Below are 14,552 nucleotides of genomic sequence, written 5' to 3' on the forward strand. Positions count from 1 at the left end.
TGCCCGAACTTTGCCCAAAATGTTCACAATTTAATTTTTGCAGGACGGCCAGAACAACAACGGCTACGTGCCATACGTGGACTACTCGCGGGACTACAACCCCCCGATGATGCAGCCCCCCATCTCGTCCTCGCTGGACCCCGGGCGCGAGAGCCTGCAGTCCACGCGCCTGCAGCTCAACTCGCTGCAGGCGCACCAGGTGTCCGGGCAGAACCTGCCGTTGAACGACCTCTCCGACCTGCACCTGGCGCAGGGCGTGCCCAACGGGGGGCTGCCGGGGCTGGGGCCCATCGACCCGCGCTTCAGCGCCACCTACGGCAACCCCTACCTGCGCAACCCCAACGTGGGGCTGCCCACCCCCAACACCGCCAACCCGGCGGCCACGCCCGCGCCGCCCCCCTACTCGCGGGACAGCTCCCGGATAGCTAGTTCTAGTGCTATGATGACTGCCAGTGCGAACGTGGCGAACACGGTGGTGGCGAACGGTGCCAACGGGTCGGTGCCCCAGGTGACGCGGCTTCCGAACTCCCCCACGAGTCAATACATAGTTCCCAATTCGAACATGGCAACGATCAAGAGAGGTACTATGGCCACGCACGTATAGTGCGCTGGGACTTAACGCAAAAGAGAAGACTGAAGCCTGTATCAATCGAAATTTTTCACTACTTGTTTTGGTAGGATTTTACGCCGAAATTCGTGTACATGTCTAGACAATTAAATTAATTGACCGAATTATTGATTAAAACTTAATCAGAGCGTACAGTACTGCTAGCCTGTTACTCAGCCTCAGTTTGAATACAAGTGACGTCTCAGAACGGAACATATCATATTGATATCATTAGCAATCGGACGAATTGAATGATGCAATTTTTACGTGCAATACGCGAAATTGACTATTTTTTATTACTTGTATTTGAATATGGAGACAGGTTTTCATATTACCTTAGACTAGTGTACATATCAAGGTCAGCAGACGCGTTTTTAACATGTCAATTCTTAAAATCTTTCAAAATTTCTACGATTCAGTGTCATACTACTTGAAAATTTCGTTGTCTAGAGGGAGATTAACCTGCCGTTGTGACGAGAAATATTAATCATCTATGCGCTTCCAGATAATATGTAAAACATGTCTGTGTTCGTTTTATTTCATTCCAGATTTTGTTACGTCTTAGGAGAATTTATTTTTTTCATGGTTTCGCTAAATTGTGAGTAGCTCGGCTTTTTATGGCACACTGTTATGAACTATTGAAAGAAATAAATTTGTTATGAATGGAAATTTTAGATAAATATACCAAAGATATTTTTTGTATATTACTATAACAAATGTGTATATTTTTAAGTGAGTCCAACGACGCATCCACTGATTTTTATACCGTATCGTACTTGCATTTTGTCCTTGGTGCAATTCATTTACTCCTTGTACTTAAATGTATGCAATTCGTTGCTTTACTATTTGCTCATTTTTTATTTTGTATTTACTTGTATATTTGTATATTTTGCTGTACATTTTTAATACCTATCAAATTTGATTACATATCAGTTACGTTATCTTCCAGTCTAATTTGCATGTTTTGTGTAAATGACGTTTTATCAGTTTGTAGAACGAATGAGTGATATGTTATAAAGGATGATAGATTTAGCTCAACTTGTACATATAGAATTTTACGACGTTTTCTATGCTAGAAAACACTGTTACTACTGTGTATAAATTTTTTTAAATCTTAACGAACAGCAATATTTATAAAACTTTGTGATTGTAAAATAAATATGCCTACTTATGAAGAATTTATTTACCCGACTTGCAGCCCCTGCACTGCTACATATTTGAAAGAGGTGAATTTTGATTCGATTTAGTATCAGGATCACAGGAACGCGAAGAAGTGTTCTGTTCTGGATTTCAAGTGGGAAAATTTTATCGAAAATTTGTTCACTTAAAAATTGGAGATTTGGTATTAGGATCACATGAACGCGAAGAGTAAATTTAAAATTCCCGCCAAAAGTCCGAAAGACCTCTTCGCGTTCCTATGATCCTGATACGAAATCCCGATTAAAATTTTTAAGAGAAATTTTCTCTTAAAATCTGAAAATATTGGAGTTTGTACAAGGGTGACCGAAATTTACGCGGGAAATTTAAATTTCCCGCCAAAAGTCCTAAAGACCTCTTCGCGTTCCTATGATCCTGGTACGAAATCCCGATTTAGAATTTCAAAATTTTTAACAGAAATTTTCTCAAGATCTAAAAATATTGAGACTTTGTATCAGGATCACAGGAATGCACAAGGGTGTTCGAAATTTTGGCGGGAAATTTAAAATTCCCGCGAAAAGTACCAAAGACCTCTTCGCGTTCCTATGATCCTGGTACGAAATCCCGATTTAGAATTTCAAAATTTTTAACAGAAATTTTCTCAAGATCTGAAAATATTGAGACTTTGTATCAGGATCACAGGAACGCACAAGGGTGTCCGAAATTTTGGCGGGAAATTAAAAATTCCCGCGAAAAGTCCCAAAGACCTCTTCGCGTTCCTATGATCCTGGTACGAAATCCTGATTTAGAATTTTAAAATTTTTAACAGAAATTTTCTCAAGATCTGAAAATATTGAGACTTTGTATCAGGATCACAGAAACGGTCAAGGGTGTCCGAAATTTTGGCGGGAAATTTAAATTTCCCGCGAAAAGTATCAAAGACCTTTTCGCGTTCCTATGATCCTGGTACCAAATCCCGATTTTAAATTTAACAATTTTTAACAGAAATTTTTTTCTTGAAGTTAGACACCGATTACAGGAACCTGTAATTAAGTTTTATTACAGGTTTCTGTAGTCAGTGTCTAATACTTACACAAACCTGTAATAAAGCCAGTTAAGATTGATTACAGGTTTCTGTAAAAAAAGGCAGCGTTATCTATCGGGATCATAGCATAATGCGCCGGGTCAAAGGTAATAAAGCACATTAGTGAAAGTTGGGTGAAACAATGTTTATTTTGAATTCTACAGAACATGTACAATGACAAACAGCAGCGTGCACAGCATTTTTCAACATAAAAATAAATATTTTAAAAAATATGACCCAAATAGATCCAATTATTATTGTATATTATTACCCTTATATACAAAGTATATTTAGTTTCCACGAGAAACACATTTAAGCATCTTTGTTATTTAAAATATCCCTTCTATTATCATTAAGGAGAAAAAATATTTATCCACAACATGCATATTTTTCCATTCAAAAACAATAGTTATATTTACATTTATAATAAATAGATAATTTCAATGCAATATTACTCTTTTTTGTACTTAGTAAAATAAAATGCCACATTTATGACGAAAACAGCATTTCTTTTTGGTTTCAAAGGCATAATTCCGGGTGTATTGGAAATTTATTTTATTTAGTCAACAGCAAGTGTCAAGTGTAGAAAAATGAGCCGGTGTTTTAGTGTGAATCTTGCAAATAAAATTTCCAACACACTGTAGAGAGTTACATGTCATAGGTCTAGTGCATTTATAACATTACAAGTTATAACAATCCTAATTACATTTCATAAGATGACTTTCTTAACTTAATCTAGCGGACAAGCATGACTAGTATGGCACTTCCGGCCAAAACTGGCAGTGTTTCACGCATATTACACATTCATTACCGTTTATAAGAAACATGTAGAGATTTTACGACACTGATGTGAATTGAACGAAAACTTGCAGAGCGTTGCGACAGATTGCACATTTTCACTTTATCTATCAAATGCTTTCTCACCAAACGGTCATATCCCTTGCATATCTAGATATGTATTTGATTTATTTATCATCGTTGGAGCTAGGCCTTCGTGAGTTGCCTGTAGAGACACATCGCCGTTTGGTGAAAATATTCGATCAAATGTCATGGCAGTCTCTATTTGTCTTATACCCAAAGTTTATATGGTTTACAGTTAACACTATACGCTAGTTTAATGGACAAGACCTGCCACCAAGCAGGCGATAACGTCATCCCTCTAATTACTTAGCTTAGCTTCGACTGTAATCAAAAATCATCTCTTTATCTACAAAGCTTAGCTTTAGTAGTAGGATATCGGTTTCTCTTAAACTAATCAAAAATATATTTGCCATAATTACCGGAAATTAGACTCTCGCACAAATAGGCTCTTGATTTTGCTACACCCCATTAGACCCCATACGTTTATATACAAATGATACTGTTTAAAACCGGAAAATAAAAGTCTTGTGCGCTAGCCTTTACGAACTACTTTTCTGAAGGTGTCTTCACTTGATGCCAGTTTTGATTACCAGTTTATCCCAAGATTAGTCGCGCAACTCCTAACAGGATTCCACCAGTGATTATTCTCGATGGACTAGAGTGAAAACTCCCGGTATTACAAAGACTATGTGTGCAAGAACAGTATTTAACGTGAACATCGTGGGTCCCCGCTCTTAGTAGACACTGCTTGTCGTCCCAGTCGTGTGGGATGTATCCACAGCCTCGGATCACCCGGATGTGCCCTTGGACTGAAAAAAAATTATATTAGACTCTTTTAAAGGAAATTTAATTTTTCATCTTTAAACGTATTCGGAACGTCTTGAAAAATACGGGACAAAAACCAGATTTTAAATTTTAAATAATTTTTTTCCTCATGTTTCTTGTAAAGAAAATTTTAGTCGTCAGTTTTGTGAAGTCTGTTAAGAGTGTAAAGCTCAACATTTCTGCATTATTTTCCAAATAACTAGTGAATTGGTATAACGCTCGCAGCGCCGTTATTTTTTCTCTGCGTGCTGTTTTTTTTTGGGTTCAGAAAATCCTGCAATTTTTTATCTCATTCCGTTGTAGTCCTCCGTAGATTAGACACAGTTAAAAGTACTTTAAAATTAAACAACCAACAGTAGGAACCAAGCGTTTTTGCCGAAATTACTCACTTTACGAAAAAATAATTAGTACATTATCGAGTCAATTGGAGAATAGATTTTTCAGAATTCCTTTTTATTTTCGAGATAAACTAAATTTTATTTGTTTCTAAATGACACCCTGATAGTATATTGTCACATACGCGGAAATCGGATCAGTTTATTATGACCTAATACTCTGTAACAAAAATTATGTTTCGAAAAAAGGTCTCGTTCATAAGTGTAAAAAAACAATACTGCCAACTTAGCTGCTCGAGACATGATAAAAACGCGGAAAATTAGGGAGTCCAGGGGAGTCCTAAATGGCTCGACTTTTGTGTTAACAAGTGTGCCATGTGCCCCCATAAGGAATATGACCGCCTCACAAATGTAAATAGTTATTTTTTTATTCAATCTAGTCATTCTTGTAAATAAACCTTTTATACAAAACCACCCACATGACTTTTAATCCCACCCTGTGACATATGGTGGAGGCGCCGTTGTGAAATATGGTGGAGGCGCCGTTATGACAATATAGTACTTCGATTTTTGGTTAAAAATTATGCTTTAAAAGTGATCCAATAATATTGTTTTTAAACCAGTGTTTTTATTTAATAAATTATTAAAATTGAGCTCATTACGAATATTTTCCAAATTTGACGGCACTAAAAAATTGTCGTAGTAGGATGCCATTTAAAAAACTAAAGGAATTTCAAAATAAAATTAGAACATAGTAAACATACTTTAGACAAAAAATATTTGATATCCAGCTTTTAAAAAATGCCGTACAATTAATTAAAATTGTTCAACGGACAATTTGTTTGTTCTAGGTGTCAAAATTTGACCATCGAAACTAAATATTCACCCAATGGCAAGTAAACCTTATAGGTTAATTAATGTTCTTTCTTCGAGTTTTTCAGAATTTTGAACTGGTCTTTTTAAATATTACATTTTACAAACCTTCAAAAAAGGAGGATTCAGTTTATAGTATTACTGTTGATGACTGGGTTAAATTTCAAACTTATAGAAAAAAGTTAGATAGTCAAGAATATTTTTCAAACACGGATCCGACAAGAAACATTTTCATATAAATAATCTCCTAGATATTATAAGCAATTTTTTTAAATAAAAATAAATTTAAAAAAATGGTCCAAGTTACTAAAATTCGGATTTGAAACTTCACTTCCGGTTTTCTACACGAAAAAAATTACAAATTCCAGATCTGATTTCAGAATCAAAAAGAACAGAGAATTTTTTATATAAAGCACTATTTAAATATTTTGGTATGCCTCAGTTTTTTGAATAAAAGCTTCCAAAAATTCTGTGTCTCATATTTCCTCAAATTTTTAGAAGTCAATATCTTCACAATATATAACCGAATTTCAAGATGTCAATTTTTTTTCGTTGTCTACTTCGCGTGAAATGCCCCTCACCTTACCTTTAGGAAAACTTTAATAATTTTTTTGTCGAATTCAAATAAGTTAAAAATTCACTGACTAATGCATTTTCACTGAAAATATCCATGAATACATGATCAAAAAATGGACAATTAAACTAGGCCCATCAAGAAACAACCGTTCCAATTCTTTGTCAAGAAACGAATAGAATAGAAATTAAAAAAATTGTTCTAGGCAATGATTATTTTGAGCTACAGATTCAATCCACAAATTGAAAATACCAAAAGAACTTTTGTAAAGTGTAATAATGGTGAGTATGTAACTGAAAGTGGAACTGAATGGATCGTTCGTATGAAAGTAATTAAAAAAAATCTGGTGATTATAATTAATTACCTAACAACATTGTTAGCCTCAAATCACCACTAATGAGGGATCGTATAACACAAACATAATGAGCACGTGTTTCTGGCACGTGACTGGCACGTGTAGGTGCTACAATGGCGGCTCCCAAATTATTGATTGTCTCACTTGCACGCCACTTACCAAACTGGGGAAAATGTGTGGTTGGTGGTTACTGACATTTAGGCAAATTGTTGTTGTCCCCATGGCATTTGAGGGAATTAATAATTTCTACATCGGTACGTTTTGCGACAGTAAATTTTTTATTTGTAGCAGGGACAGATCCTAATAATTTTTTTAATTGAGAGCAGGATTACTGGCTCTGTCATTAAACAAGTAAAATTAAAAATTAAAATTTTATTTATGGCGTTTTTCACCTATTTGTGTAATTTCAGGTCCCAGCAGTTAAAAAAAATACAATTTTAATTTAAAAAATGCTTGAGAAACGCAAAAATAAGATAACTTTACTACCAATTCCGCGATTTTTAAACTTATTTAAAAAAAAAAATCACCAGATAATTGCATTTCTGGAAGAAACATGCACCAATAGGCAAACATAAATAGTTTCAATTTTGATCCAATTGTGAATATTCAGCTCCATTTTTGGGCAAAAAAATACTAAAGCGTTACAAAAACGGAAAGTAGTAATTTAGCAATGTAATTTCATCAAAAAACATACATTATTTGATAAATTTAATTCAGTTAGTACCCCCCCTGATTTAGGGAAAAATTATTTCGTGCTGAATTAAGTGCCAAACATTTTAATCTTCATACGTCAGAATTGAATTAATCTGCGATACTTATCTAAAAATTAGCATGGCTTAAGACTGAATAATATTAACATAACAAATGCGTTAAAACTAGATTTATAGGAAAAAATTCCTTATGCTCGTTCGTACTTAGATGTTTATTTTAAGGGACATGAGTGTCACTTGTAGGCACAAGGGATTAGATAATCACTTATTTATTCCCCCAGAAAAGGCATTTTATTCCTCAAATAAAAAATTTATCTTCCCAGGGACTGAAGTTAGTTATAGTTTCTCTAAATAATGCTATTATACATTAGAGAGTACGGACACCGTACAAATTTATGCAATAATGTTTTTTAATGTTTCATGTTATTAATAAAGTTCACCAAATTACAACGATTGTCCATTTCTTTTCTGTTTCTTTAAAAAATATAATTCAAGTGAGACAATAAATATTTTATGAAGGACGTTCATAATTACTATACTATGTGGTAAATCAATGAATAAATAAAAAATATCTTCACTAGCATCACAATTTTATAACTATACCGGGTATTTTTTATTATGAGAAATTTACGATCAAAGTGACCTGTAATTTTAAAATCATGTTGGCAACATTGAAGAACATGCGAGATATGCCTAATTGCACTTGTGTTTATTCAGTGTTGCAAACCTTAGGATACTTTAATCAGAAAAATCGACAAAAATTACAGGATGAGGGGATGGTGTAAATAAAATTACAAATGAACTGTGACTAGTAATTACGTACCTACTAGTCCATTAGATTTTTATGATTGAAATGAATTGAACAAATAGAACAAAAATTGATCAAGAAAGTAATTAGGTAAAATATTGATTGGAACACCACCTTTAAAATTACAAATATTTATAAGTGAATAAAATTGTATCTTTCTATTATCATTTAGGTTTGAATCGTTAACCATTTTTACTCATTATTATTCAATGATAAAACACAAAAAAAAAATAATTAAGATAAAAGTTCTCCTTCCTGTTCCTTCGAACAAAATATTTGACTTTTAACGGCGCTATCGATAGTTTTATTTCAGTGCAAAATGAAAGCTCTGGACGCTTACCTTTCTGCACGGTTTTCCTACAAAGCTTTGGTTTTTCTTGTAAAATGTGATCTAAAGGCCTTTTCATTGAACAATTCACTTTTCCTATGGTGTAAGGATCAAACGGATCGCCGCATCTAGGATCATACTCCGAATTACATTCGTAACACTCTATGGGTTTCTCTCTAGCCCACTGCCCATGATCCATCCCATGTCTGGCATTACCTGTACAAAAAAAACATTCATGGAGTAAAAACTCCCGGAAAACCCAATGAGCCAGACTAGCCCAAACACAAAGAGATTGAAATGAGGGAGCAGAGTCGCCAGAAAGTCCGGGATGGGGGTATTGAACTCGCAGTATCTCTACTGCTCTACTTCCAATTCGTCATTTTCCGGCGACTCTGTTTACTATTTCCCCGAAATTGAGCCACGAGATTAGCTACTAAAATACTCTGTCAAGGCTGCGATTATTTATTGTTGGATGCCACACGCTCTGATCAGTTTAAGGTCGAATAAAATAAATTTGCGGTTGGTTGTAAATAAGCACGCAAAGCTCGTTCGGTTTTAATAATAATTTTCCGCCCTGTTTGGTAATCATCTTTGTTGATTACCTTTTGCGAACTATTGATTGGTTGCGGCCTTAATGCCATTATTTTAAGTGCCTTTAGTTGTCAGCGAAGACACGATTTAGGCATATAATTCAATTATGAAGAGAAACACTAAGCTCATTTTTTGAGGATCGATAGAATGGAAGCTCTTCAAATAACAATTTTGGACGGTCTGCATACATAGTAGTGTTTTAAATCTCAGTCGAACTTTTATCTTCCCATTACTAGGTTCATTTTGGGTCAAAAGACGCAACAAAACACGAAAGATCATCATCTAATTATAGAAAAAGTTGCGTTTGACTATCATTAATAAAATTTTTATGAATCAAATATTTTTTTCACGAGTTGGTTTTTTATAAGCAATGCACCAAATGGAGGTGTTGTCATCTGTCCATCTACATAATTAATTTTGATTATTCCCGGCCTTAATATCGACCTTTTCCGACACTAAAAACAGAATTCATTTTAGGTTAAATCGATTTTGTTCCGTCGAGCACGGAAGTGCCGCCGGTGGAGCTAAGTTACATAACTGATGTCCTTTCGAAAAAATGAAAAAAATCGTAAATTTTCACGAAATCGGGGATAGTGCTATTTTTTCGGGAACAATCAATACACTTACATTTAACTACAATTCCAAGTATAAGGGCAGCACAAATGATTCCGGCACTTTGAAACATTTTCTTTGATCTTGTTGTCCCAACTCATACAAAAAACGCACATTAACTAATTGCACTGATTTGAAAAGTGCGGTATTGACGTCTCCCTATCTGTTCGACATTTAGTTGTACTAGCAGGAAGACGACATGACGTCACTGATTCTCCCCTCTACGCAAAGACGTCATCAAGCGTCGAATCGATTGGATTCACTTTGCAGCTTTTTCGAAATAGAGCGCTTTCAGATGGTTTTACTAAATAAAACTGTCTTGCAACAAGAGAAAATGGGACTGGAAATGGCACTCGTTTGAATAATTATGTAACCTGTATTTAAACCACTGAACCAGAAACTCGGAAGCGTCGCTTCTTGTTTTTTAGCCTTCACCTGTGTGGATGAGGTTTACAAATGTGTGGCTTTGAATTTCTTTATGCAGCAAAAAGAGTTTAAAAAACGAGTACGAGCGAAGCTTTGACTAGCTTTTCTTTGAGCTTTTATTACAGAATGATGCAAAAAGTACTGCCAGCTAATATTTATACCTAATTTACACCATTTTAATTTGTATCCCCTCTATTTGAATTAATTACCACATTAGAAAAAACAAATTAACAATTGCCTCAGAAAAAATATAATTTTTTAAAGATAAAAGTTTCCCGAAAAATGTTAGTCACCAAAAATGATACTGTGAAAACTCCAGGAGAATCCAGTGAGGCAGAGAGTATAGAATAGTTCGAACATAAAGAATCAATTATCGTGAGGTTTCATCAAAGATATTTTTTAATATGTATTAAAAAAGTTTTTTTTTCAATAAAATAATATACGCATTTTCATCAGCATTATATAAAGTTCGAGGGCTATCTTTATGCAACGAACGTATGTGAGTTACGTACCAAAACACCCGAGAATTTTAAGCGTGTTCGCATAAGTGTTATTCAAAATTTTTTTCGTTAGAACATTTTAATTTAAAAGACGTTGCTATGGGAAGCGTGTTTTAAAATAGTGAAAACACGTTGCTATCGGAAACGTGTTTTATAATCTAGGATTCAGATATTAAAAAGAAGGCTTAAAAGGTTACCAAAAAAATTAATTTTTAAGGTTTTTTTTTAATTGTATTTATTTATGAATTGTATAAAAACCATTTTAGATGATTCATTAAATAACACTAGTACTGTCTTAACAACAGTTTCAATTGGCCACATCCATAACAGATCACACGCATCGGTTTACAATTTTTGGAATTTTATGATTCTAATAAAAAAAAATATAATTAATTTTAGACCAGCCCCTGTACACAAAAAATTGAGTAAATAAAGTCCTGCAACCAAGAATACACCAATGTACAGTCCCTGACAAAAGTCGCGAACACTGTCAAACTACCACAACCTCACTTTTCGAACTAATTTTAGTGAACCAGCATAATTTCGTAATTTGTAATTATGTGTAAGTGACTATGGAAGTGTCCTCACTCATAAATTCATTGTCCCTAACCGACAAATCAAATATTTTCAACTTCGCTGCAAAAATTAACGAAGTACCCACCGAATTTGCAATTGGTACTTTCACGAATCAGAATCTCTTCGTGATCACACAATTCGGCAAATTGTACAGTTTGTACTCAGTCTCAGTGGACCAGACTGAAAACGGAGTGTGTGCCTCCGAACCTGTCTTTTCAGTTCATCAGTTATTTGGTAAAGAAAATATCTACGCAGAAGCTGCCGCCAGATTCATAACTAAAGAACTCAATATCAGGAAACAACTACTCATTTTCCTGAACTTGAAGGAGTATTCAAGGGACACAGTCCTCGGTATTGTTGAAGCTATTAAGAACTACTCCCAGGATAAAGATGTCTGCGGCAAAGAGAACAAAAGTTGCTGAGAATCACTTTGGCCAGGTTGTAATTGGGCCCCCGGGTTCTGGCAAAACCACGTATTGCGGCAAGGTTTACGATTTTTATAAGGACAAGTTGAACAGGAAAGTGGAAGTTGTGAACTTAGACCCAGCTAATGAAAATATGAATTATAATCCTGCCATTGATGTTATGAAGCTGGTGACTGTTGAAGACGTAATGGACACTTTGAAGCTAGGGCCCAACGGGGCCCTTATGTACTGTATGGAGTACTTGGAGGAAAATTTTGATTGGCTGTTGAAGCAGTTGATTGAAATTAAAAACAGCTACTTAATTTTTGATATGCCAGGACAAGTGGAGCTCTATACACACCATAATTCTATCAAGAATATTTTTGGGAAATTGGAGAAAATGGGCTATCATTTGTGCGCTGTCCATATGGTGGATTCGCACTACTGTTCAGACCCTTCAAAATTTATTTCAACCCTTTTATTGAGTCTTTCCACAATGATGCAAATTGCCCTACCACATGTTAATGTTTTAACAAAGGTAATAAACGAAAACATTTGTATAATTTGTGGACAATAAATTTCGTTCTAGGCTGATTTATTGAAAAAGAATGCGGATAAGTTAGATTTCAATATTGATTTTTATACTGATGTTCTAAACCTTGATTATCTACTAGACTTATTGGATGATGCACCACTTACAAGTAAATACAAAAAACTCAACAAGGCTTTGGTTGATTTAATTCAGGACTACAGTTTGGTTTGTTTTGTTCCATTAGATGTTAAGTCTGAGAGGAGTTTATTAAATTTGAAAAGCGCTATTGATAAGGTAATATATTATTTCAACCAATTTTAGTATTTTACTCATAAAAAATTATTTAGGCCAATGGCTACATTTACGGCAGCGGGGAGGAAAGAACTATTCAAGCCTTACTGTCATGTGCAGTTGGATCAAGAACCGAAAGTGAAAGATATGACGCTGATTTCTTTTAGTGTTTAATTTGTTTCACAAAATAAAAAAATTACTGCATTTTGTTTTTATTACTCCTAAATTTAAAGTAAACCTACCACTACTTTGCTGGAGGTTTGGCCTTCTGTTTTTCCAACTGGGCCCTAAAAAATTATTCGTAGCTCTTGTCCACAAACATCTAATTTTTTACCTCAATTGTTTGTTAAAGTCGTCTTCCACGTTATCATCCTCCCAGTTATCTTCCCAGACACTAATATCTTGCTCATCTTTGTCCTTCCCGGTCCAATCTGAAAGCAAGAGAAACAATTCTGCAAATCACTTTGTAACCTCAAATTTACCCTCAACCGGAAATTCCTCAAACTCATCGTCCTCCTCAAGAACACCAAGATCTAACTTAGGTTTCTCGGTCATGTTTAGATTTTGTTTTATCGATATAATTACAAAATTTGAACGATATGATCGTAAAAAGTTGAAACGTTATTTTCAGAAACTTTTCTAGAAACGACAATTCGATTTGCTTACATTACAGGAAACTGTATTTTTTTTTACATAATGCTGCAACCTGTGGTGGAAGGGCCAAACTTTTACAAATCTTACAGAATTTTCCGATTAAACATTTTTTATTTTTAACTAGATCGTGCAAAGAATTAAATTAGGGTATAATTTGATTATAAATTACAAAATAATTACCAATATTGTAAAAGTAGTATTGCTTTTATCGTGCAAAAACTTTTCTAAAAATGACAATTCGATTTGCTTATATTACAGGAAACTGTAATTTTTTACATGATGCTGCAATTTGTGGACGAGGAACCCAACTCTTACAAGTTTTACAGAATTTTCAGATTAATATTTTTTATTTTTAAAGATCTTGCAAAGAATTAAATTAGGATATGATTTCATTATAAATTAAAAAACTCACCAATATTTTGTACGTAGTATTGCTTTTATTGTGCAGAAACTTTTCTAGAAATGACAATTCGATTTACTTATATTACAGGAAACTGTAATTTTTTTTATATAGTGCTGCAACCTGTGGACGAGGAACTAAACTCTTACAAGTTTTACAGAATTTTTTAGATTGACATTTTTAATTTTTAATTGGATCGTGCAAAGAATTAAATTAGGATATAATTCTATCATAAATTTAAAAAAATTACCAATACTGTGTAAGTAGTATTGCTTTTATCGTGCACTTAAGAAAATCTCGATTGCTCATTAAAAAAATTTTTTTGAATTTTATTAGCTGTTGAAAAGTATAGAAAGACCAACATCGCATTTTACTTAATTATTTTTTAAGATTAGATCTCTCGTTGAAAGTATAGAGTGAGTGAATAGTAAATTATTTTCGAATTTTTTAAATATGCAACCAATAATACTGGTTCCAGCTGACCAGATCAGTAATTCTTGAAAAATTTCAAAATTAATCCACGATTACATTGTTCGAAATACTGTCAAGTCTGTCTTAGCATTCTGCTAAAATTTCATTATAGACTATTAGAGACTAGAGAAATAAAACGTCCGATTTACACTCAAACTCGTTAAATAAATATTATAATTCAGATAATTGTTTACGAAATTCACATTTTGAACTAAATGCGCTTTATTTTTATCTTTAAAAATAATTTTTACTTATAAACTGTTATCAGTTTTTGTCAATTTTATTGCGGGACTACAGCTACAGTAAATAAAATTTATTTACAAATAAAAGGTTGTAAAAAGTCGGCTACTCGTAAATAATCTCTTTGTTGGTAAATTATACCATCTTCTAATAAATCAGACGTTTGATTTGCGTTTAAATAAAAACGACCGATTATTTAACCAACCAAATAAAATAGATTTCATAAATCGTAACATTTAAATGATTATTTGTTGATAATTTATAATTCGAATCTTAGACTAAAAAAAAATCTTGAAGGTGCGTAAAATTACCTTTTGTCTTTTCATTTTGGTGCAATTTTTATAATTACATTACAAAA

General features: G+C 33.9%; 3 protein-coding genes, 1 long non-coding RNA gene and 1 other non-coding gene across 16 annotated transcripts in view; 2 read left to right on the forward strand and 3 right to left on the reverse strand.

Annotated features, from left to right (window-relative positions):
* Positions 1–1,778, forward strand: part of LOC664188 (irregular chiasm C-roughest protein) — a 268,755-nt gene extending 266,977 nt beyond the window's left edge. For all 12 annotated transcript variants that reach the window (XM_064359342.1, XM_008192781.3, XM_008192779.3 and 9 more), the window contains one exon: positions 44–1,778. In XM_064359342.1, the coding sequence (XP_064215412.1) occupies positions 44–604 (561 nt within the window). In that variant the 3' untranslated portion in view covers positions 605–1,778. The remainder of the gene's footprint in view (positions 1–43) is intronic.
* Positions 1,779–2,952: 1,174 nt separating this feature from the next.
* On the reverse strand, positions 2,953–10,026 carry LOC664179 (uncharacterized). The gene is made up of 3 exons (XM_008192777.3): positions 9,716–10,026; positions 8,510–8,713; positions 2,953–4,498 (listed from the first exon to the last, which is right to left on the reverse strand). Exons 1-3 carry the CDS (start codon positions 9,771–9,773, stop codon positions 4,284–4,286), a joined length of 477 nt encoding a protein of 158 aa, XP_008190999.1. The 5' UTR covers positions 9,774–10,026; the 3' UTR covers positions 2,953–4,283.
* Positions 10,027–11,094: 1,068 nt separating this feature from the next.
* On the forward strand, positions 11,095–13,075 carry LOC664172 (uncharacterized protein). Its single transcript, XM_008192775.3, has 3 exons — positions 11,095–12,144; positions 12,196–12,432; positions 12,486–13,075. The coding sequence occupies exons 1-3, from the start codon at positions 11,593–11,595 to the stop codon at positions 12,594–12,596; spliced, it is 900 nt and encodes a 299-aa protein (XP_008190997.1). The 5' UTR covers positions 11,095–11,592; the 3' UTR covers positions 12,597–13,075.
* LOC664162 (probable 26S proteasome complex subunit sem1) overlaps positions 12,583–14,552 on the reverse strand; it is a 68,739-nt gene continuing 66,769 nt past the window's right edge. The window contains exons 2-3 of the transcript XR_010335669.1: positions 12,764–12,860; positions 12,583–12,716 (exon numbers count right to left, since the gene is read on the reverse strand). This is a non-coding gene — a transcript (probable 26S proteasome complex subunit sem1). The remainder of the gene's footprint in view (positions 12,717–12,763; positions 12,861–14,552) is intronic.
* LOC135267270 (uncharacterized) lies at positions 12,986–13,563 on the reverse strand. The gene is made up of 3 exons (XR_010335671.1): positions 13,496–13,563; positions 13,264–13,443; positions 12,986–13,203 (listed from the first exon to the last, which is right to left on the reverse strand). It is a non-coding gene; the product is annotated as an uncharacterized LOC135267270 (long non-coding RNA).

The sequence above is a fragment of the Tribolium castaneum genome, chromosome 1, assembly GCF_031307605.1.
Source record: "Tribolium castaneum strain GA2 chromosome 1, icTriCast1.1, whole genome shotgun sequence".
Classification (NCBI taxonomy): Eukaryota; Metazoa; Arthropoda; class Insecta; order Coleoptera; family Tenebrionidae; genus Tribolium; species Tribolium castaneum.